The following is a 21,607-nucleotide window of genomic DNA, read 5'->3' on the forward strand; positions in this document are numbered from 1 at the left end:
TACTGTAATTATAAAAAAAAATCTGCATATAAGTGGGCCTGTGCAGTTCAAACCTGTGTTATCTAAGGATCAACTCCATTTTATATAATCAGTAAAGTTGTGAACTCCTTACGGATAAAAAAATGTTACATACGTGTTTTGTATTCAGGACAGAATCTGAATAAGTATAATAATTTTCTGTCCATAACCAACAAAGAAAATCCTGTTTTATCCTTTGTTTACCTACCATAAAACATGGGGAAACTTTTAAACAGTACTTTTCAAAAATCTTTTCTGGTCCCAAAATTACACCCATGTATCAGGTTGTCCATTCTATATGAGCCAATTGCTTGTTTGCTTACTTTTTCAAATGATATTTTTTAGGGGCGCCTGGGTGGCTCAGTCATTAAGCGTCTGCCTTCGGCTGAGGGCGTGATCCTGGCGTTCTGGGATCGAGCCCCGCATCAGGCTCCTCTGCTATGAGACTGCTTCTTCCTCTCCCACTCCCCCTGCTTGTGTTCCCTCTCTCGCTGGCTGTCTCTCTCTCTCTCTCTCTGTCAAATAAATAAAATCTTTTTAAAAAATCAAATATTTTTTAGACTGTAAAATATAATATTCATATAAGGAAGTTCATAAACACATGTGGAGATTAACAGATGGTCATACCTCAAGAAACCTAGTATTGCCAGCCCCAGAACCTCCCTCCCACAGTCCAGCCGGACAGGCTCTTCCTACTTACAGTGCACTCATAATTAATGGAACATGCATTCTTTTGCACAAACTGTTAAGACTCACCCACGTTGCTGCACCTTCCCTCTAGGTGAAGTCAGTCAATTTTCTTGGCTGTGACATATCTCTCGATTGGTTTATGCCTTCTGCTGTTTATGGACATTTGGCTCATTTCTGACTTGGAGCCTTGAAGAACAATGCTATAGGAACATTCTTGCACTTGTCTTCTGGCTAGGGTACAGACCTCGGCAGGGAATTGCTGGGTCCTCAACTATGCTAGGCAACTCCCTTTTCAGAATATGACTGCACCCACTTACACTCCCATAGAGTATTCGAGTTTCCGTTACTCCACAGTTCCGCCAGTTTTTTTGTATGGTCAAACTTTAAAATTTTTGTCCATCACGAGTGAATTCGAATGTTTTCTTAGGAAAGCAAAAGCAAGGGAAAAAAGAAATCTGTCAGCCTCCTCGCAATAGGGGGCGCCCGGCTACCAACAGGAGCAACGACAGGCGCGAGATAGAGCGGCCGGAAGGAGCTCCGCCAGAAGCCGGAAGTGGCGGGATTTCCGGCCGGGCGCCATCTCGCCGTGAGACAGCAGCTTCCGCAGCGAGAGCGGGTACCGCGCGATGTTGTCGACCGCGGTGGGGTGCTGGGGACCCGGCCGAGACCTGGCGATGGAGCCTCACAGCACCGCGGGCCCTTTGCAGCTGCGCTTCTCGCCCTACGCCTTCAACGGAGGGTAACGACCAGAGAGCCTCGGCTTGCTTTCGTCCCTGCTGAAGTCTGTTGGGGGTCGCGACCGAACCCGCGCTGGCCCGCCAGCCGCAGGCCTCCCTCTCCGCGGGTTGCTGGGGGCAGCTTCGCCTTACAGGCCGGTCACTTGTGCATGGCCTGCTCTTTGTTGCAGTGAGACAGTAGATAGGAATTGAAACCCGGCCTCTTCTGTGAAAGAGCTTTAGGAGAGACCTTTCCCTACGGTCTGACTAGGTTTCTCAGGCCAGAAGGCGAGGGGACAGATAGCATCTGATGTTAAAGAGTTAGAATGGATTGGTTGGTGTCGTTAGATGCTTGATCATGATAGTGTCTGCCGCTAAAATGTCTGATCAACGTAATCGTTTTCTCTTATTTTAAATAGAAGGCAGCGTTAGTTGGCCAGACTTAGTTTCGTACGTCAGTGCTTGTTTTTAAGGTTTAGCTTAAGTTCAGGGAAAAAGTAGTCAGAAGAGAGACCTTTTAATGTGTGTATTCCTGCATGTTACATTCAAGTGGTCTTTTTTTTTTTTTAAACTAACAGCTTAATCTGTAATACTTTCCTTCATAGTGCACTAAAAGAGGTGGTGATGTAGAAAGACCGTGTATCTAGGACTTCTGACCAGTGAAGAACTGCAACTTGAAGCAGTAGTTGTAGCTTACCACCCAAACTTTGTACATTAAAACATACACACCCAGTTCAAACAGATGGTTCTTTGAGATAACCAGGTTAATTAATTCTGTCCTTAGGATTTGAAATTTTAATGCAGACTTTGTATGTTGGAAAGAGAGGGGAAGGCTCTGATTTTAGCCGTGTTTCTGCCACTGAAGTTCAGATACCTGTCGGCTTCTTGAACCCAGGTTTCATTATCTTCTCTAGCTAGTCACAGGAGAGAAGCATTTTGTACATTGTAAGCAGTTATCTTTTTTAGTTCTCAGGATAACTGAGTGTTAGATGGTATTCGCTCCGTTTTTACAAAGGAACCAGGGCTCTTAGAAGGTAAATTGCTCTAGTCATAGAGCAGGTGTGGGGTTGAGCCAAGACTTGAATCTGTCGTTCTGTTGCCACTGATTTTATTTTATGTATGCTATTACCATTGCAGTTCTAAACACTTTCGGTGACAATTAATGAAGTAGTTCTCTCGCAAGATGGGTCGTTAGACCCATTTCATGAGGCAGTTATATAAGACTTTTCAGGGTGTTCGGTATTCAGTACTCATTACGCTTTAACTCTTTGTAATCCAGTTTAGGCCATTACTGCCTTAAACGGTAGTTAGTTATGATCTTGAGATTATTAAGTCCTTTCTTCAGTCTTTAGTGCTTATTGCTGCTGGCTCTTGGGCAGCCTTTGTTTCTACAAAACAAGGCTTAGTTCCATGTCTTCTACTCTGCCTCTTAAACGTAGTTACACCCCCATTATAAACACTCTCGTGTCTCATTCATGGGAGGATAATTCCCAAATGGTGTTTTTCCAGTTTTACCTCTCATGAGTCATGAAACATTTCTACCTGGATTTTCTGCTGTCACCATAACTCAAGATACTAAAACAAAAATCAGGCTAATTATTCCTCAATCACTTTTCCTTCTTTGCATTCATAATTAATGCTGTCATCCTGCTTAACCAGGTTTAAAATCTTGGACATCACAATTGGCTCTTCCCACTTCTGTCACGTTTGGTAGTCACAAAAACTTGTACAGTTTGTGCGTTTGTGTTTTTTCAGTATCCCTGTTTCTTCCAGTTCACAGTGCTACTGTATTGCTGTATTAATCTTATCGGAACAGTGCTTCCATCCCCTTTCATGTATTGTGTTATTGTCACAGTAGCCCTCTTAAAACTCCACTCCACTTTGCATATGGAACTGTTCTCATTCCAAAATCTTTAGTTAAGGATTTTCTGAAGTCAGACCCCTGTCCATCACATAAGCCTTATGTTCCTCCACTAGCTTACACAGAAAGGAACACCTTAATAAATTGTTTGAATGTATTATTTGGATTATTACCTGTTTACCTTTATTCATTGTCCATATTTTCTGGAATGCCATCCTTTTGTACTTCAGAGCTTTCATGCACATCCCACCTCAGTAAAAATAATGGATAAAGTTTTCTGAATGCTTGTGTTCTGTGAGGCATTGTGCTAGAAGCTTTTGTGATCTATGTCATTCAACTCTATCAGTCATCCTGTAACACAGGAACTGTTACTACCAACAACCTGAACTTGGATAATTTGTCCACGGTCACAGAGGTAGGAGGTGGCAAGGACAGGTCTCCAGTAACTCCAGAGCCCAGGTTCTCAGTGATCACACTCAGCTGCCTCGTACCTGTGCCGCAGCAATCATAGCTAACAATGGAGGACCATTTATGTCTCAGGCACATATAGAAGGGCTTTACAATTATTAACTCATTTAATTCTTGCAAAATCCTAATAAGATAGTTACTGTTATGATCTCTTATGTATGTATGAGGACTTTGAAGCCTTGGGAAGTTAAACAGCTTACCCACAGTCTCATATCTGGTAAGTGAGAGATCCAAAATTAGAACTGGATTAAACTTCTTTGGGAATTCATACTGTAGGCCTTTCCAGTAAACTGCTAGCATAAATCATACAACAGCAAAAGAAAAAGTTTGTTTTTTGTTCATTCATTTCCAACAGATACTTGGGTGTTTACTGAGTGGTAGATAAGGGCTTGGATATAAAGAAATGAAAAACATTAAGCCCTTCTTTGAGCTCACTGAGCTTTTGTTGTGGTACCACTGTCGATACCTGACCCCCATGGGCAGGATTGTGGTCCGGTTTTGTGATACCAGTACCTTGCACAAGGTCAGTATTTAATTTTTTTTGATGATGTTACGATAATTCAGTGGTTTTTCTATTACCTTCTGGTAAGTGATCTGTGCACTGATTTAGGCTTGTTTTTTAGGGAGTATTTAAAATTCCCCCCCATGACTTGTAGCCAGGGATCCTTTCCCTTTGATCTTTCATCTGAGTCCGGCTCTTGCTTAAATCTAATGGTTTTATTCCAATATATGCTGCAGATAACCCTACTCTAGAGGTGCTATTAACCATCCACAAATATTCGTTAATTTTTGTGTCTCCCCCCTTTTTTTTTTCCCTCAGTACTGTATTGGCAATCGCTGGAGAAGATTTTTCGATTGTTGCTTCTGACACTCGATTGAGTGAAGGGTATTCAATTCACACCCGGGATAGCCCCAAGTGTTACAAATTGTAAGTAAATACTTGTAGGGATACATTTCCCATGCCTTGTGATGATTTACTGCTGTACGAGATTCCACTTCTAAACAGTTTATTTCATGAGTTTGTAGATTGAGTGTTTGGAGCTTAGTTCACATTTTTGTTAGAAAACTGTTTTCTAAATTAGTATTTCTTAATAATTCAATATGTAGTCTTTTTTTTTTTTTAAGATTTTATTTATTTGACAGAGAATACAAGCAGGGGGAGCAACAGTGGGAGGGGGAGAAGCAGGCTCCCCACTGAGCAGGGAGACCGACACAGGGCTCAATCCTAGGACCCTGGGATCATGACCTGATCTGAAGGCAGATGCTTAACCGACTGAGCCACCCAGGCACCCCTCAATGTGTAGTCTTAATGATACTTGCTGTACTGGCAGGAAATATTTTTACCTTAACGTTTTATCATGCAAATTTTCAAATATGCAATAAAGGTAAAAGAATTTTGTAGTGAACACCTATATTGCTATCACGTGGCTCTTATTGTTAGCATTTACTATAATTATGTTATCACATAGCTTTGCATTCTTTTATCTGTTAATCCAGTGCATGTTTTTTTAATCTCCCACTTTTTTTTTTTAACCTGAAACATTTAATTTAGCCATTACCTAAGCAGCTATATCTGTGAGCCAAAGTCTTAATGGGCTAGCTATATTTTTTTCTAAAACATGAAAATGAAATATTCACTGATAAGCAATGGTTTGTAGTTTGGAAACAGTTACAAATGGTGGTTAATTCCTAAGTTAGTCCACAAGAGCCTGTTAAGCCTGGATTGTAATACGAATGGATTGATAGGGTTCAAGTCCCTGGGACAGGGCCCTGTATTATGAGTAGGTAAAGACGAGGGCTCTTTCTTCTTTTCTGGTCTGGGGCTAGCCCATATCCTACCGTAAAGAACAATTGATGTTTGTCTTCATCTTCCCAGCTCTCTTCATATGCTCTTTTTTTTCTTCTAAGATTTTATTTATTTGAGAGGGAGAGAGAGAGAGAGCGCGCGCATGCGTGCACGAGAAAGCACGCACAAGAAGGGCAGAGGGAGAAGCAGGCTCCCCACTGAGCAGGGAGCCCGACTCAGGACTCCATCCCAGGACCCTGGGATCATGACCTGAGCTGGAGGCAGGCGCTTAACTGACGGAGCCACCCAGACGCCCCTCTTCATGTACTCTTCTTCCATCTTTTGATATTCCTTTCTCCTCTCTGATTCATAGTGCGTGGATGCTACCTTTTTTCTTCTTCTAAGATGTTTCATAATTTGAAAGTAGTAAATGTTAAAGATAAAATTTAAGGATATAACTTTATAAATACTGTTCTCATGCAAGGTTCTGCTCATTTTTGTAATGTTCTACTTTAGTATATGTGTTTATGAAGGGAATACCTGTTTTTTCTTTTTATGAAATACTGTAGACATATAGATAGGTAGCACATTAATAACTTCTTTTGTCCTTATCATTCATCTTCAGCACTAAACCATACATAGAGTTGAAGCTGCCTGTGTATGCCTAATCCCAAGCCCTTTGGAGTTGACTTAGAGCCAAACTTGCCTCTTCCCCACCTGTTTGAGACTCCATATTTAGATTTTATTCTTTGCATGCAAACTCCCCTTCCTTTGATGTATACCTGAATATTTGGGAAAAGCATCTTAAAGCTCCAAGATTTTGTCCTACCCTTTTGGTATTATTCACCCATCTTGGTAATAAAGGCACTGCAGCCTTATGGGAGATTGGAGCTCTTTAACTCAGTGCAGTGAGATTGGTTGTAGGGATAGGTCAGGAAATGCTGGTGATGCCCCCAGAGCTGTCAGTGGTCCCCGTAATTGGACAACTGTTGTTTGTATGAATCACTCAAATTTCTGAAAGGAAGAGTTTATCACGTGACTTCTGCTATGTTTCTTTCTTTTTTTTTCTTGAAGATTTTATTTATTTATTTGACAGAGACAGTGAGAGAGGGAACACGAGCAAGGGGAGTGTGAGAGGGAGAGCAGGCTTCCCGCTGAGCCCCCAATGTGGGGCTCGATCCCACAACCTTGGGATCATGACCTGAGCCAAAGCCAGACACTTAATGGCTGAGCCACCCAGGCGCCCCTTCTGCTATGTTTCTTGATGAGATTGGTGTAGGTTTCCTTATAGAGTGATAACTAAAATTTAGAAATCTTTGAGACCTGGTTGAATTTGTTTGGCTGTACCAAAATTGAATCAGTTCCACAGTGGTGGGCATTTAAGTTGCTTTTTGTTTTGTTTTAGAGAGCCATTGACATAATATGTATACTTTCACAAGTAAGCCTATAGTATATCTTTGCAAATTTACGTGAGTATATTTACAGGATGAATTTCTAGCAGTGGAATTATTGAGTAAAAATGATGTTCACCTGAATTTTTTCTGAATACTGCCAAATGACCCTTCTAAAAAGTTAAATTGATGTATACTCTTGCCCATTTATTTATTAAGAGTACCCATTTTCCACAACCTCCCCAGCATTAGGCATTATTAACCAGTCTAGTAGGTTGAAATCATCTGTAGATTTGGATTTGTGAACGACATAAAGGCTCTTCATATGTTTATGGTGACTTGTGTCTCTTTTTATGTGACTGGTGACTGTACCAATCTTTCCATTGTGGGGTTTTTTTTTTAAATTGAGATATGATTGACATAAACAGTGGTTTCAGGTGTACAACATAATGATTCTATATTTGTGTGTATTGCAAAGTGATCACCACAGTAAGTCCAGTTAACATCTGTCACCGTACATAATACAAAATTTTTTTTTGTAGTTGAGGACTTTTAAGATGTTTCCAGGAACTTGAAAACATTCAGTACAGTGTTACTAATTGTAGTCACCATGCTATACATTACATCCCATGATACACTGTGTTAATGCTTTTAATGCTTGATATTTATAGGAGCCTTTTTTTTTTTTTAAGGTTTTTTATTTATTCATTTGATAGAGACAGCCAGCAAGAGAGGGAACACAAGCAGGGGGAGTGGGAGAGGAAGAAGCAGGCTCCCAGCGGAGCAGGGAGCCCGATGTGGGGCTCGATCCCAGGACCTTGGGATCATGCCCTGAGCCGAAGGCAGACGCTTAACGACCTGAGACACCCAGGTACCCCTATAGGAGCCTTTTTAGACTAAGGAGGTTAAAATTAGACTTTGGTCATATCTTCTACAGTTATTTTTTTATCATTTTTCTGTATGTAAGTTTTAATCTGGAGGGTGCCTGGGTTCGGCAGTGGGTTGAGCATCCAACGCTTGGGTTTTGCTCAGGTCATGATCTCGGGGTCATGAGATTAAGCCCTGCATCAGGTTCCATGCTCAGCAGGGAGTCTCCCAGAGATTCTCTCTCCCTCTCTGCCCCTCCCTCTGCTCACTCATTCTCTCTCTCAAATAAGAAAGTAAATCTTTAAAAAAAAAAAAAAAAGGTTTTAATTTGATACATAGTCAAATTTATGAAACTTTTCTGTGTGGACATTGGGTTGTGTCATATTTAAATAGGTGGCTCTCAACCCAAGATCGTATCACCTGTGTTTTCTTTAGGGCATTCATTCTTTCATTTTTGTATAAGTCTTTGATCTGCCTATAATTCATTTAGTGTAGGGAATAAAATGATGACCTCCCCCCCAAGGGCTAACTAGTCCCGTTACCATTTGGTAAATAATGGAAATAAGAGTTTTAAATTTAAAATTGCCCAAGGCATGTTTTACTTTATTGTCTAACGAGTTTCCTGAAATGTGCTTTTTACAGAACAGACAAAACAGTCATTGGATGCAGCGGTTTTCATGGAGACTGTCTTACCCTGACAAAGATTATTGAAGCAAGACTAAAGGTAGATGTTTTCATTATCAGTCTATGCTATGGAAAATTAATAACAATTCCTTAGATTGTTTGAAGCTGTAGCAGGACTGTTCAGAATAGCTGGAGAAGCTCTAGGATAGCTGGTGAAACTACAGCCCATTCTAGAAATGATACTGTTAATACTGCCACATGAAAGTAGCATAATGTGAAACTGCAGGATATTCCCTTTGTTAAAATCTCTGTACAATATAAAGGTTCTCTACCTCTTTCAAGGTAGCCTGTGAAGGGTTTCTTCTGAAGATAATCTTCCTTCAAAAACAAAAATTCTGTCGAGGAAGCAAGCTTTTAGACAGGTGCTTGGTTTGGAATACCATCAGCTGATGTGCTTTCTGTGTCTTCACAGCATTGCACTCTTAGTCAACAGGACACATGAGCAGGAACGGGAATAGATAAGGCAGGAGTTTGGGTGAGAGGCACAACCTAACCTGTCATCACCTAACACCTTGGTAGACTTTAGTTGACTGCCAGCTGAGGAAGTTTGACAGGTGATAGGTGGGGGTGGAACAGCAGGAAAGGGTGGTATGAGGAGGAAGTGAGAAAATGAGCTGTGTCTAACCTGTTCTGCACTTTTTAAAGGGGCTGACAGTGTCACCGCCTGCATGTCTTTTGTGCAAGATGGGTAGGCATGAGGAACGAAGCAGAGGCACTTCTGGGTTTTTATTATGGCCTCTGTATATTAAGCAGTATGTAACTTCCAATAATTTCAAGGAGAATAGGCGAGGAGTAATTTAGACTGTATTAAAATGGGATTTTAAGGACACCTGGGGGGGTGCATTTGGTTAAGCATTTGACTCTTGGTTTCAGCTCAGCTCATGATCTCAGGGTCGTGAGATGGAGTGCTAAGTTGGGCTTCGTGCTTACGACAGAGTGTCTTTAAGTTTCTCTCTCCCACCATCCTTCCCCGACCCTCCATGTGTGTGCATGCTCTCTTTTTCTCTAAAAAAACAATAAAAATAAATTTAATGGACTTTATCTGTAATAATAACTAATAAATACATACTCAGCTAGCAAAAATACAAGGCTGGGGTGGGATTTAATTTTGTAGGGTATGTGTCATAATTTTTATGTAGTTGGTGAGGACACCTGATACGTGAAGAAGTTAGAGGTGGTCAGATTCTGTCTTTGTGTATTTGTGAATAACACTTGAGATTATATGCACTTATGAATGATGTCATAGATACTGGAGTATGTGATAAATTTAACTGACACCTGTTTCGAATAATTTTGAAATCGCTCATTAGAATGTAGAAATGATTTCATTCAGTAGTTACCATTTGTTAATAGTTATTTAAAATCTTTACATTGAAAGCTTCATTGACATATGTTTACTGACATATTTATACAATTCCTGGTACATATTTTATAAATGAAACTTACAATACAAAAGTACACGAACAGGGGGCGCCTGGGTGGCTCAGTCATTAAGCATCTGCCTTCGGCTCAGGGCGTGATCCCAGAGTTCTGGGATCGAGCCCCACATCAGGTTCCTCTGCTGGGAGCCCGCTTCTTCCTCTCCCACTCCCCCTGCCTGTGTTCCCTCTCTCGCTGGCTGTCAAATAAATAAATAAAATCTTTAAAAAAAACGCACAGTAGTATTGTGTTCATAAAATATAATAAGGAGCAGTGAATTCAGCATAATTACACAATCCTTGAAATTTTTCTTTCATACATAGTCACATAAATGGTTGGTGATTAAAGTGTTCATGCTTGGTTTTGAAATGAAATGAAATGAAGATTTTTTTTCCTAATTTTTTTTTGGTATTTTGACTTATTATTTTGGCCTGTGTTCTTAAGTAAATCTTCAGAGATGCTTGTTCTGTGGCTGATAAATTGGTGAACTTAAATTTATTTTATGTTTGTAATTTTTGTAGAATTTCTCTTTTGGATAATTTAGGATTCCCTAAGACTGCGGTAAATCTAGGATTTAGAATCACAGTAAGGTTTGCTTGGGACAGTTCTGTTCTCGACTAGAGATGCTTTAAGGAGCAAGACCACTTCCCAGAGTAAGGGTCCTGCCCTCACACCTTCTGTTCTCACAGGTATCTGCTCTGCAAAGAGAAGGGCTTGTGTCTGGGTCTGATCAAGGGTGAGCAAACTCTACCTATAAGAGGCCGGAAAGTAATTATTTTCAGCTTTATGGGCCATTTACTCTGCTGTTGTAAGGCACAAACAGATATAGATATGTGTAATGAATGAATGAGACTATGTTCTAATAAAGCTTTTTTTGCAGAAACGGTGGGCTGGATTTGGTCCGTGGGCCCTAGTTTGCTAACCCTGGTCTAGAGGCAGAGGTAAAGGAGAGCTGGACTTAAATCATCCTCCCAGGTCACCCCACTTAATGCTTGATGTGTGTGCATTTGCTCTTGAATGAGCAGTTCCTGAGATAAAGGTGGCATGGAAAATAGAGAGCTGAGGGCAAAGTTAACGTTCTTTCCCTTAAAGACTTTATAGCCCTCCAAATGGTATGGAAGTATTATTTGTGTGATCATGAAAGAAGTAGGCATCGTTTCACCAAGATAGGCGTTCACCCTTAACTTTACTGTTCCTTGTTCTAGTCTGCAGTATATTCTGCCTCTCCATGCCTGTTACTTTTGTTAATATTTGCAGATGTATAAACATTCTAATAACAAAACCATGACTACCGGGGCGATTGCTGCAATGCTGTCTACGATCCTCTATTCGAGACGCTTCTTTCCCTACTACGTTTATAACATCATCGGGGGACTGGATGAAGAAGGTAGAATTCTTTCTTTCTGGAAAATGAAGGGGGGTGGCATTTTTTTAGATATGTGTGTTTCCATCTAGAGTTGGAAAGAACCATAAACACCATCTTGCCCAGCAGTTTTAGTTTTGTTAATTAAAGCAATAAGAAACTGAAGCTAAGAGGGAAGTAAAGAGGCGATGCAGAGGCACACTGCAAGTTGTACACTGAAGCTCTAATAGTGACCGATGGGCAGGCTGTTATTTTACTATTTCCTGAAGATCTTGCATGAGTTCAGTAGTAGATAATTAATATTTCAGTCTTACGGAAAGAAAGCTGACTTGGAGAAGCTTGACCTAATTATCATTCTACATAACAAACATATTTGACTAAAGTTTTTAAAAAACAATGCCTTAAAAGAAATGTGTGCATTTCCAACAATGTTTTCAGGACATTGTGAAGCACCTCTTTGATTTCCTGTCGGAGTCAGACCAGGAGGACTAAGAAAATTAGTCTTGTTACTTGACATGTCCATCCCGTTTTTGATCCAAAGCTCTATTATGGAGCAGGGACACTGATGGTTTTCACTGGGTCTCATTCAGATTGACTTTCAGTTGCTTCCAAAAACCATATACTATCTCTCAGGACAGATCTGTGCTACCATTTACAGTAGTCCGTTGAAGAAAGAGGTTACAGAAATGTCTTGCTGATAGCAATATATGGAAATATATCTCCTGAGAGGGAAAATTTCTGGATAGTAAGGTGTTGGGCTCCTCTCATCTCCTTCTCTCTCCACTTTTTACTGCTATTCCCTTCTGTTCCATGGGCTTTTCCTTTGTTTTCTTTCTTTCTGTCTTAATAGCTGCCCCCATATGTGGCCTCTGGGAGCGTTCCAGTCATTTTATCTACTGTGGTTTAGATTTAGACAAATTAGATTGACACAGTGTATTTCAAGGTTTTTCAACCTTACTTGAAAACTAAGAGAAAGTGTAAAGCATGGAAATAGTCAATAGAAATTAATTACCCTTAATAAGGTAATCAAATTCTAGCCACAGATTAGCTTGCCTAACCCAGCATGCTGGACACTTTTTTTCACTTAAATTATGTCTGACTTGAATGACAGATAAAGTCAGGTTTTAGCAACAATAATAGCTACCATTGAATTTTAGCCGGCCAAGCAGTGTCCTTTGAGTTTTACTGAGAGACAAATACCAATTAAGGAATGCTCACATCTGCTAAAGGGCAAAGCTAAGGTTTGGGTTTGGATCTGTTTTGAGTTCAAAGCCCTGTTCTTTGAAGTTTTGGTGATATTCTCAGGCATTTCCAACTGTCTTTTTAAATCTTCTCTTGGGGGGACGCCTGGGTGTTTCAGTCGTTAAGCGTCTGCCTTCCGCTCAGGGCGTGATCCGGGTGCTCTGGGATCGAGCCCCACCCACATCAGGCTCCTCCGCTGGGAGCCTGCTTCTTCCTCTCCCACTCCCCCTGCTTGTGTTCCCTCCCTCTCTGGCTGTCTCTCTCTGTCAAATAAATAAATAAAATCTAAAAAAAAAAAAAAAAAAAAAAAACCAAAAACTTCTCTTGGGACTGTGTGACTCGGTTAAGCATCTTCCTTTGGTCAGGTCATGATCCCAGGGTCCTGGGATTGAGTCCCGCATTGGGCTCCTTGCTCAGTGGGGAGCCTGCTTCTCCCTTTGCCGCTCCCCCCCTGCTTGTGCTCACTCTCTCTCTTTGACAAATAAATAAAATCTTTTAAAAAAAATAAAAATAAATCTTCTCTGGTCTGCTTTGATTATCCTTTATGTTTATTTTTATTTCTTAGAGGAATTTATGTGTGTAATAAAGCAGTCCTTTTTGTCTGTTCCGCAAGATACTCCAGCTTTTACCTGTGCCTTCCTCTTTTGTTGTTTATTTCCTTGCTTTGGTGGTGTACATCTCTCAAGAGAGTTCTGGAAAAAGAAATCAGGAGGCCTTTTTTGAGACATTTTGGATCTTACGGTTCTGTTTTCATTCCTGCCGTTTACACAACCGTACCTAAGCCTAGTGCCCCCAAGTCCAGAGTCTCCACTAATGTCTCAAGAGACCTTGTTTCCTCTTTTCCTCCCTTGTGGAGATGGAGACCTGGAGAGCAGTGCTCCTTATTGAGACCTTCAGGGTAGTTGGGTCAATGGCTGTCCTTCAGGACACTGGGATCAACGGCTGAACTTTTAATAATAACAAAGTTTTTCTGTAACAAAAACAGGAGTACTTGTAGAAGTTTTGAATAGTATGGGAAGATACAAAAATGAAAGTAGTAATCACCCCAACTTTCTACTTTGAGATAATTAGTATTAAACTGGTGAACATGCTTACAGGTATCTTGTTGGTCATACGTGCTTGTGCCCTATGTAAGTATCTTCACGGAGATAGTTTATGCCAGTGAGTAAAGATGCATAATGATTCAGGACTGACTGACCTAGGGTGTAGCCACACCACAGGGTGCCTACCTAGCAGTCCTCTGAAGGTCACGTAGGTTGTTCGCAGTTTCCTTAGCAGAGACAGTATAATGAACATTCTTGCGCATACAGTTCTGTATACTTCTTCAACCGCGTGTACCTCCCTGGAAGACGTTCCTAGAAGTTGAGCTGCTGGGTCAGAGAATACATATTTTTGGCATATTGATGCCATCACTGGCTTGCCCTTTAGAAAGGGCCTCCTAACTGGGGCATGAGTACCTGGGTTTGTTTTGCATCCTTTACCATTACCAGAATTAACACATTTTAAAGATCTTTACCCAGGTAATATTTTATGGTTTTCATTTATATATAGTTTTTATATTCTCAAGTTGGGCATTTTTTTTTGTGTTCACTGACCTTTTCATTTCTTCGGCGACTGACCTATAAGCTGACCTTTGCTCATTTCCTTATCTGCACGTTAGTCTTTTTTAAAAATTTGTGAGAATGCCATCTAACTGTGTCAGCTCTGTAATGTATGCAGTGGATGCCTCCCAAGAATGTTTTTGTCTCTTACATTTTGTGGGGTGTCCAGCTATGGCAGAATTTTCTGAATTGCATATGGTCTAGGTTAATGGTCTTTTCTTTATGATATTGAGTGTCCTACTTTTTTAGAAAGGACTCTCCCATCCAGGAGAGAGAGTTCTTTATTTCTTTCTAGGACTTTATTTTTTACGTTGAAGCCATTGTGCTTTTTTAAGATTAAGAATTATTTTGGTGGGGAAAAGCACTCTGTATCTCCAGTCAATATTCATGCCATTCTGCTCTGATGTTACAAATGTCTCTTTTGCCTTTGCTAAGTTGGGGGAAGGTCTTTGAAGCTCTGGTCTTCAACTTATCCCGCTCTTCTTTTCCTCAAATGTGCATGGTTTTTCTGAGATTGGTTCTGCGTTTGGTTAAAACTTGGGCCTCATTTTACTTGTGGCCTCTTGGTCTCCTGAGAGATACAGTTGTTCTTTAGGCTTTGTACATCCTCCCTTCTTTGTGTGTTGAAGTTAGTGAACTGCCCACTGGGATCTCGATCTTGTCCCACACTTGCTTCCAACAAAAACACTTCCCTGGGTTCTCCTGGGTGACCTCAGCACCTTAGATGCTGCCTTCTCAGCAGAGAATTGTAAGTAATTCTGCAACAGATAAAGCACACAGCTAAGGGTAGCAGAGGCCCGTGGATAGGAATATGACCGTCCTCATCGCACATCTCCCAGGTTAACGACTGAGGGGTTTGAGTTCTGGTATAATGTGTTTTCAAGATCAGTTATATCACTTTTAAGTCCTCCCTCGTAAATGACCCATGATTTCCCCAAACATGATTGTTTTTTTAAAAAAATTACAGTGTCACGTGTGCTTTGTAACAGATTCAGTACCAAAGCCTACAAAGTGATTCCCTTTTCTTGCCTCCAGTCCCACAGAGATAACGAACTACGGTTTGCAGTTTTATCTCGCCATACTTTTTTGTGTGCTTATACAAATATGTGTATGCTTTTCTTATGCTTTTAGACAAAATAGGTCTGTGTGTACATATTACAGAGGTGTTCATTTTACATTGTCTTGTGGTTGTGGGGCTGGGGGCAGTCCCATCTTCCTCTTCTTTTCCAGTTTGTGCTGGCGAAAATCAGCCTTGTAGGTGGATCTAATCTTTAAGTGACATTATTACTGTGTTGTAGGGTGTGTACCTTTACGTTTTGGTAGATTCTCCTACCGATTGCTCTTTAAGAAGGCATAGCAATTTGTGCACCCTTCAGGAGAGCCTGAGGGGCCCGTTTACCCTTCTCCTCATACTGCTCTGTAACTGTTGTTAAGAATGGGTACATTCAGGGGTGCTTGGGTGGCTCAGTCGGTTAAGTGGCTGCCTTTAGCCCTGGTCATGGTCCCAGGGTCCTGGGATCGAGTCCCGCATTGGGCTCTCTGCTCAGTGGGGAGTCTTCCCTCTGCCCCTCCCCCTGCTCATGGGAATGCGCTCTCTTCTCTCTCAAATATTTAAAAAAAGAATGGGTACGTTCAGATTCTGGTTTGCTGGTTTTGTTTTTTTGTTATTTTTTGTTTTTGTAGTAGTGATTCTTAACTCTGATAGTACAAAGCAAGTGATCAAGTGATTACATTTTAGACAGAACTAACCTTTTGTTTTTCTGAAATTTTTCCTTTATTAAATCAGTTTTTTATGGTGTTGATGTTAAAGAGCGTGCTTATTGTTAAGTTTAAGAACACACGGTAAATCTTCCTTGTGACTGTTCACATTCAGCAGTAGGAGAATTTTAAACTCAAGTCCATGCTAGAGCTACAGTAGTGCAATTTTTAGGAAATGTGAGTAGCTTGGTGCAGAACTCAGAGCAGGACCTGTGACTTCTAATCAGTGTGCCCATGAGACCACATACACATTGGGAACCACTGAGTGGCGATCAGTGATATCAGCTTGATGAGAGCGTGAAGCTCCAGGTGGCAAAAACACCGTAATGAGACAGGAGTGAGCAGGTGTGCCTCTAATCACATTCTGAGAGGAGGTGAGCAGACCTCTGGTTATAACAGCAAATATGCTTCTTAATGAAATTTGGCTGAAATTTTAGCTAAGTTCATAGTCCATTTTGTGTCACACTTTACTGTGATTTGGGATTGTGGTCAGGATGCATCCTTATAGAGATTGTTTTATTCTTTCAGGGAAGGGAGCTGTGTATAGCTTTGACCCAGTAGGGTCCTACCAGAGAGACTCCTTCAAGGCTGGAGGCTCAGCAAGTGCCATGCTACAGCCCCTGCTTGACAACCAGGTAATGAGACGGCATCCACGTTGGTTGTGACGTTGACAAAAAGTGCTTCCCTCTGAGTTCTCCTCTTCAGCAGCTGAGAAGAGTAGAGAAATCAACGCTTTCTTGTATGTTCCTGCTGAGTTTGTTGGGCTGATTTTTTCTACCCCCATCTTCTTGTCTCTCTGTGTTCTGCTGGCGTTCTTCTGGCCTCTCACCTGCTCCCACGGCTTCAGCGTCTTCTGTGTTCTCATGACGTCCAGGCCTCTCGTGTCTACAGTGGTTGGTCATGTTTTCAGTTCTCTTGCCAACTTTACCTGGAGATCTTGAAAATATCTTTCTCCCCATATTCACCATTTCTCTGTCACCTAATTTTGTATTCTAACAACTTCCAGGTACATTTTTAATTTACCCCCTTTTCTGTTATATTGCCTAAATTCAGGCTTGCATTTCCCAACATCCTTTCTGCCTCCAAGCATCCTTGTGTTTCTGAAATACATATGTATAGTCACTTGTGTGTATTGCTTATCTCCCTCATCTCCCGTCACTCTCCTTTACACCCAGACCTCCAGTGTGTTGTGCCTGTCCCATCACCAGGCCTTTGGTCATAGCACAGCCTCAGTCTGCAGCGTTAACGCCCCCTGACTCTGGCTCATCCTTCACACTTCATACTCAAGTGTGTCTTCTGTCCAAGCCTTTCTCTTCACGTAGTCTTAGTTGTGGCTGCTAGGGGCTCTCCTGGCTCTTTTTTCTTCTTAATGGTAGCACATTGTGTGTGGTACTTTTGCTTTCATGTGTCCTCCTCTCTAGGTGATGTGTGCTTCTCAGGAGCATGAGCTTTGTCTCAGTGGGTGTTTGTCAGGTTTCAGGAATGTGTAATTCAGCCGGGTCTGGAAGCTTTTCAGTTAGGAGACATGTCAGATTTGTGTGATCTGTTCATTACGAATCCTCAGACGTGTGAAGGCACTGGGGAGGCTGGAACCACCTTTGTACTGTCACGTGATGCCTCATCCAAGTTTCCTGTCCCACCAGGTTGGTTTTAAGAACATGCAGAACGTGGAGCATGTCCCGCTGTCCTTGGACAGAGCCATGCGGCTTGTGAAAGACGTCTTCATTTCTGCAGCTGAGAGGGATGTGTACACTGGGGATGCACTCAGAATCTGCATCGTGACCAAGGAGGGCATCAGGGAGGAGACTGTTCCCCTGAGGAAGGATTGATTTGTGTGCTCTTAGCATTAATCGTTTCAGAACTGTTGAATTTTGTATCTTGGGACTATTGGACTAATGTGTTTTATTAAAAAATAAAGCCTGAAGTAATCATTTTGTTATAACTTGTGTTCTCTAAGCAGGACAGATCTAGAAACTAGAATTTCATTTTCCTTTCATTTTTTTTTAAGACTTTATTTATTTATTTGAGAGAATGAGTGAGAGAGAGAGAGCATGAGCAGGGGGAGGGTGAGAAGCAGCCTTGACGTGGGGCTTGATCCTGGGACCCCAGGATCATGACCTGAGCCGAAGGCAGTCGCCTAACCAACTGAGCAACTGAGCCACTTAGGCTCCCCTTCCTTCCATTTTCTGCTTCTCCTATTTTTCTGTCTTCCAGAGCTATTTTTGTATTTTGATCATTTTTTTAATTTCTGAATTTTTTTTAGTAAGCTCTACGTCCAATGTGGGGCTGACTGATCACCACTGACTGATCCAGCAAGGCACCCCTGTTTTTGTATTTTAAAGATGAAAAAACAAACTGGTTATGTCAGTTTATCCTTATATTTATTTTTTTCAAAGATTTTATTTATTTGAGAGAGAGCACAAGCACGGAGGAGAGGGAGAAGCAGGCTCCCCACTGAGCGCAGGGAGCCTGATGCAGGGCTCGATCCCAGAACCCTGGGATTGTGACCCGAGCCGAAGGCAGATACCTAACTGATTGTGCCACCCAGGTGCCCCTTTTCCTTATATTTATGAGCAAGAAATTCATCTGGAAAAGATGACTGTTTTGGTCAGCTTTTCATTGCATGATGGCCAGCCCCATCTTATGAAGAGGGTTTTTGAAATTTATTTAGTCCACCCAGCTTGCCTTAAAGGGTGGAGTATTACCACTTTTAACTTTAAACCGTCTCAGTTTTATTAATGAATGTGAATGGAATATCTTAAAATTTCTCATCCCTGGAGTTGTTAAGCAGTCTGAAATGGCTGTCTTGGAGAAAAATGTTCAAATCAACCAGAACAAAACAAACTTACAAGAGCAAATAGCCCTTTAAATCAGCTTTAGCCAGACATCAGCAGGAAGAATTTTTATGAACACTTCAAGAATATTAAATCCGAGGGCACCTGAGTGGCCCAGTTGGTTAAGCGACTGGCTCTTGATCTCAGCTCAGATCTTGATCTCAGGGTCATGAGATCGAGCCCTGTGTTGGGCTCCATTCTGGGCGTGGAGCTTACTTAAAAAAAAAAATTCAAGACCTAAATTTTGATAGAGCTACAGTAGTTTCTGTTTTAGGACTATTAAATACATTTTATCTCCACCACATAAAATGTTGGAGCAGTTTTCTTGGTGTTGAACAGGTCAGATAATACAGTGTGACGTAGGGGGTGTGATTGGTTTTGTGGCATATTGACAACAATGGGGTTTTCCTGTTAGCCTCCTGTTAATTAAAATTATCAAAACCCTAAGAGATACATATTTTAAAATTTGGTGAGATGTCCATTGATTCGTCGTGAAAGCTGGAGACCCAGGAGAGGTGATGTGTAAGGCCCTGTCTCCAAGGACAGGAGAAGACTTCTGTCCCAGCTCAACAGTTGGGCAGAGGGCAAATTCTCCCTTGTAAGTTTTCTATTCATGCTCCCAGCTGATTAGATGATGCCTACACTGGGAGGAGTGACCTGCTTTACTCTGCACCAGTTCAGATGCTAATCTCTCTCAGAAGTCCCCACAGACACCCAAAAATAAAATTTAGCTAGGTATCTGGGCACCTGTGATCTGGGCACGTTGACATAAAATTAATCATTACAATTTTAGAAGCTAGGTATATTTTTTGTTTCAAAGGATGTTCTAACTCCACTATTTAAAAATTACATGAATTTGTGTGTCTAGAATTTTCTAAAAGGTCCCCACCTCCAAAGATTGCTAGGGAAGTTTCACAAATTCATGATGTCTTTTTCTCAACTTTAGGTACTAATTCTTGTAACCTAGTGTTTCTCTAGAGCTTGGATGTGGTCTCATTTGAAGGCCTGTGTTTGCAGGCGGCTGGAGTCAATACTGCCTTGTCTAGAACGTGCTGGCATGTGGGTCCTTTCAGAGCTAACTCTGACTCCAGTTATATGGGTGGTTTTTATAGATCATTTAACCACAGTTACTCTCCAGAAAAAGGCAGCCTTTTAACACTTCAGTAGATTAGAAGTTTAATTTCTAGTTAGAAATGGTTGAAAAGCTGCCATTACATTAAGACTTCCCCTTCATCTGTCAGATTTACATTTCTGCCTGCTGCACAGAGTGAAAGGGAATGAGAATCTGATAATATTAGAAATCGTGGGAAAACAGCGTGCTACTTTGTGGGTGTGTGACCTGTGACTTGATATACACACACTGAACTGGAATGCTGTGTATATGTTTGCTTTTTCTTTAATAATCAGAAAGGGCAGAAATACTTCCCCGAAGTCTGCTCGATGGGACTCACCAGTTGGGTTGTGCTGGTTCAGCTGAGCCTGTGACTGGCAGGTGCTGCTCAGGCCTCCATAATTCACACACAACCACATTTTGTGCTCGAATCGCTGAAAGAAAAAACAGGCTAAGGGACCAACTGCAAGCCTACTTGAGAGAAATATGGACCAGTTAGTAGGACAGTGTCCTTATTACCAAAATGTCTTGACTATTACCTTGATAGTTTTTTCCCTACCTTTCCGTACCTAATACCTAGAAGTGCCCTTTATGGCCAACAGCAATTACCAACTTGTTCTCTGACTTGAGGTCTGCATTCCCTCTGCTTGTGACTTTCAGAGTATGACTGGTGGAATCTCCTGTATCAGAATTACCTAGAACACTGGTTAAAAACTAATTCCTGGGCACACCCCAGACATACTGCCCTAGTCTCTGAGCTGGGCCGTAAAAATATTTTAAATCAACTACCCAGGTGATGCATACACAATTTTAAAAACTCCCTTAACTCCTCTTCAGACAGGTTCAACCAGAGAAACAACTTGTAGGAGACATGATAAGGGATTTTTTGTAGGGTTTGACCTGGTGTGATTAAGAGGAGCTGGATCTGGTCTATGTGTGGTGCTGGAGCCTCAAATCCACAGAGCAGGCTGTTGGGAAGGGATGACCGGTGTGAAGTGGGGGATGCAGAAACAGGCTGGAACTTGTGAGTTGGGGCCATGAGGACACTTGTGCCAGCCTCAGTACCTCTAGATAGCCCACTTCAGTGATGGGGACAAGGGCCTGGGCTAAACACTCACCTGGCCCAGCAGCTGGGGAGAAGCTAGAGTGAGTCAGGCAGGAGCTGAAGGTGCTGTGAGCCCAGGCACTGCCCATGCCCCCTCCAGGTGGGCACAAAAGCAAGATGGCTGCTGCCTCACCTCCCTCACCTGCCAGCCCTCCTCCAGAGTTCCCAGCAGCTGGCTGCACCGAAACTTGGGAAGGAGCTTCAGGTTTGTCCCCATGTTGTCGCTTCTACAGAGGAGGTGGCAGCTTGTCCCATGGGAAATTTGGACTGCTGGGGGAGCCTGGAGGCAGGGTGAGTTGGAGGTACAGGAACATCATTCCTGCATTCTGCTGGTTACCCCATTTTCCACCAAGATGGAGGATATGAAAATGGTTTGAAGGGAAGTTTCACGCACAGGATCATTAGGGTTTGTCTGTTAACATCCTGGGGCTTGTTTTCCGTCTTGAACGGGGAAGCGCTCACAGCATACGTGTGCATTTTGGAGGGTGGTGAGTCTGGGTATATCCAACGAAGGGCGAGGCCCTGCCTGCCTGGGCCATGATCACCCGCTCCAAACAGGTGCCTATTGTCTCTGTCCTGAAGGATCTTCACGGGCATGTGCTGTCCTCTATGCTGTAGCACGAGATTAGTGTCCCTGTGGTTCTTAGGTCTGAGTGGCTTCTTGGAGCTTGGAATCATCTTTGAAAAGTACTT

At 41.9% G+C, this 21,607-nt stretch overlaps 1 protein-coding gene across 1 annotated transcript; it reads left to right on the plus strand.

The window, feature by feature from the left end:
* The first annotated feature begins 1,255 nt into the window (after positions 1-1,255).
* On the plus strand, positions 1,256-17,795 carry PSMB1 (proteasome 20S subunit beta 1). Its single transcript, XM_026487980.4, has 6 exons — positions 1,256-1,447; positions 4,574-4,681; positions 8,440-8,521; positions 11,158-11,287; positions 16,393-16,499; positions 17,508-17,795. Exons 1-6 carry the CDS (start codon positions 1,335-1,337, stop codon positions 17,691-17,693), a joined length of 726 nt encoding a protein of 241 aa, XP_026343765.1. The 5' UTR covers positions 1,256-1,334; the 3' UTR covers positions 17,694-17,795.
* Positions 17,796-21,607: the final 3,812 nt, after the last annotated feature.

This window comes from Ursus arctos, unplaced genomic scaffold, assembly GCF_023065955.2.
Source record: "Ursus arctos isolate Adak ecotype North America unplaced genomic scaffold, UrsArc2.0 scaffold_13, whole genome shotgun sequence".
Classification (NCBI taxonomy): Eukaryota; Metazoa; Chordata; class Mammalia; order Carnivora; family Ursidae; genus Ursus; species Ursus arctos.

Bases quoted from the DNA above. Each gene is read 5' to 3' on its own strand.
- PSMB1 (XM_026487980.4), top strand. From the start codon at position 1,335: ATGTTGTCGACCGCGGTGGGGTGCTGGGGACCCGGCCGAGACCTGGCG. The intron at 11,288-16,392 runs GTAGAATTCTTT...TTATTCTTTCAG, and splicing joins CGGGGGACTGGATGAAGAAG to GGAAGGGAGCTGTGTATAGC. The intron at 16,500-17,507 runs GTAATGAGACGG...CTGTCCCACCAG, and splicing joins AGCCCCTGCTTGACAACCAG to GTTGGTTTTAAGAACATGCA.